Consider the following 972-nt stretch of genomic DNA (forward strand, 5'->3'; position numbering starts at 1 on the left):
TTGAAACAAATTAGTTATCTCTATGCCAGTGCATAGAATAATTATTTTCTTCTGCATTTCCAGGCAACACACTAGAAAATGAGGAAAGCATTAGTACATTCAATTTCATCCTCCACACTCCCAATAGATTGCATTATGATTTTCTTTATCTTTTCCAGGTGAGAAGCTAACAGACGAGGAAGTGGAGCAGCTGCTCGCTGGCCAGGAGGACTCCCAAGGCAACGTCAACTACGAGGAGTTTGTGCGCATGGTCCTCAGTGCTTGAAGTCTTCCTAGGAGTGGAGTCTGTTCATAAGAGGCCGTCGCACATGCATTTTTCTATTTATGGTTAAATTATGTAGGGAGAACTCTCGGAATTTGAAGAAAAATAAAAATAAAATGAAGAGAGTTCCATTGCCAAAAAAAGAAATATATGATGTGAGAGTTTTGTGAAGATATCTGAATGTATTTTATAGGTAATGAACTTTTCATACTCTTTGGGATGAATATGCGTTTAGTGCCCAGTGATTTCTTTGTAGAATGCGGCTGAAGCAGTTTTTGTGATTTTGTATCAATTTGGATGTTATTCATAATTAGTAATTTCACAAAATTCATAGTCTTGTCTTTGTCTATCTGTTTTTTGGTTATATCTGTACTTAAAGTGTCATAGGTATAGCTTTTTATGCATACTAACACAATTGGAGAGAAAAAGTTTTTTTTTTTTTTTATTAAAAAAAAAAGAGAAGCTTGTGATATGATTACCTCTTGTCAAAATCCTGCAATCCCTGATTTTATTTCTTTCTTTTTTATTGTTTTAATAATACTACATTAGTTATTAACATTCCAGGTCTGAAAAAGAGGTGATATAGGTGCCTGAAAAATTGTTGAATTATATTAAAGTTTGTATGAGCTTCCCCTCTCTTTTTCTTTACTTTGCCGTTTCCTTCATCGTTCCTGCTTAACTGTGTAAGGATGAAACAAAAGCATGCATGT

At 34.2% G+C, this 972-nt stretch overlaps 1 protein-coding gene across 1 annotated transcript in view; it reads left to right on the plus strand.

Moving 5' to 3' along the window:
• LOC119594551 (myosin-2 essential light chain-like) overlaps positions 1–893 on the plus strand; it is a 10,202-nt gene extending 9,309 nt beyond the window's left edge. Inside the window, exon 5 of the mRNA XM_037943582.1 lies at positions 159–893. Coding sequence (XP_037799510.1) covers positions 159–265 — 107 coding nt within the window. The 3' untranslated portion in view covers positions 266–893. The remainder of the gene's footprint in view (positions 1–158) is intronic.
• Positions 894–972: the final 79 nt, after the last annotated feature.

The sequence above is a fragment of the Penaeus monodon genome, chromosome 34 (genome assembly GCF_015228065.2).
Source record: "Penaeus monodon isolate SGIC_2016 chromosome 34, NSTDA_Pmon_1, whole genome shotgun sequence".
Lineage (NCBI taxonomy): Eukaryota > Metazoa > Arthropoda > Malacostraca > Decapoda > Penaeidae > Penaeus > Penaeus monodon.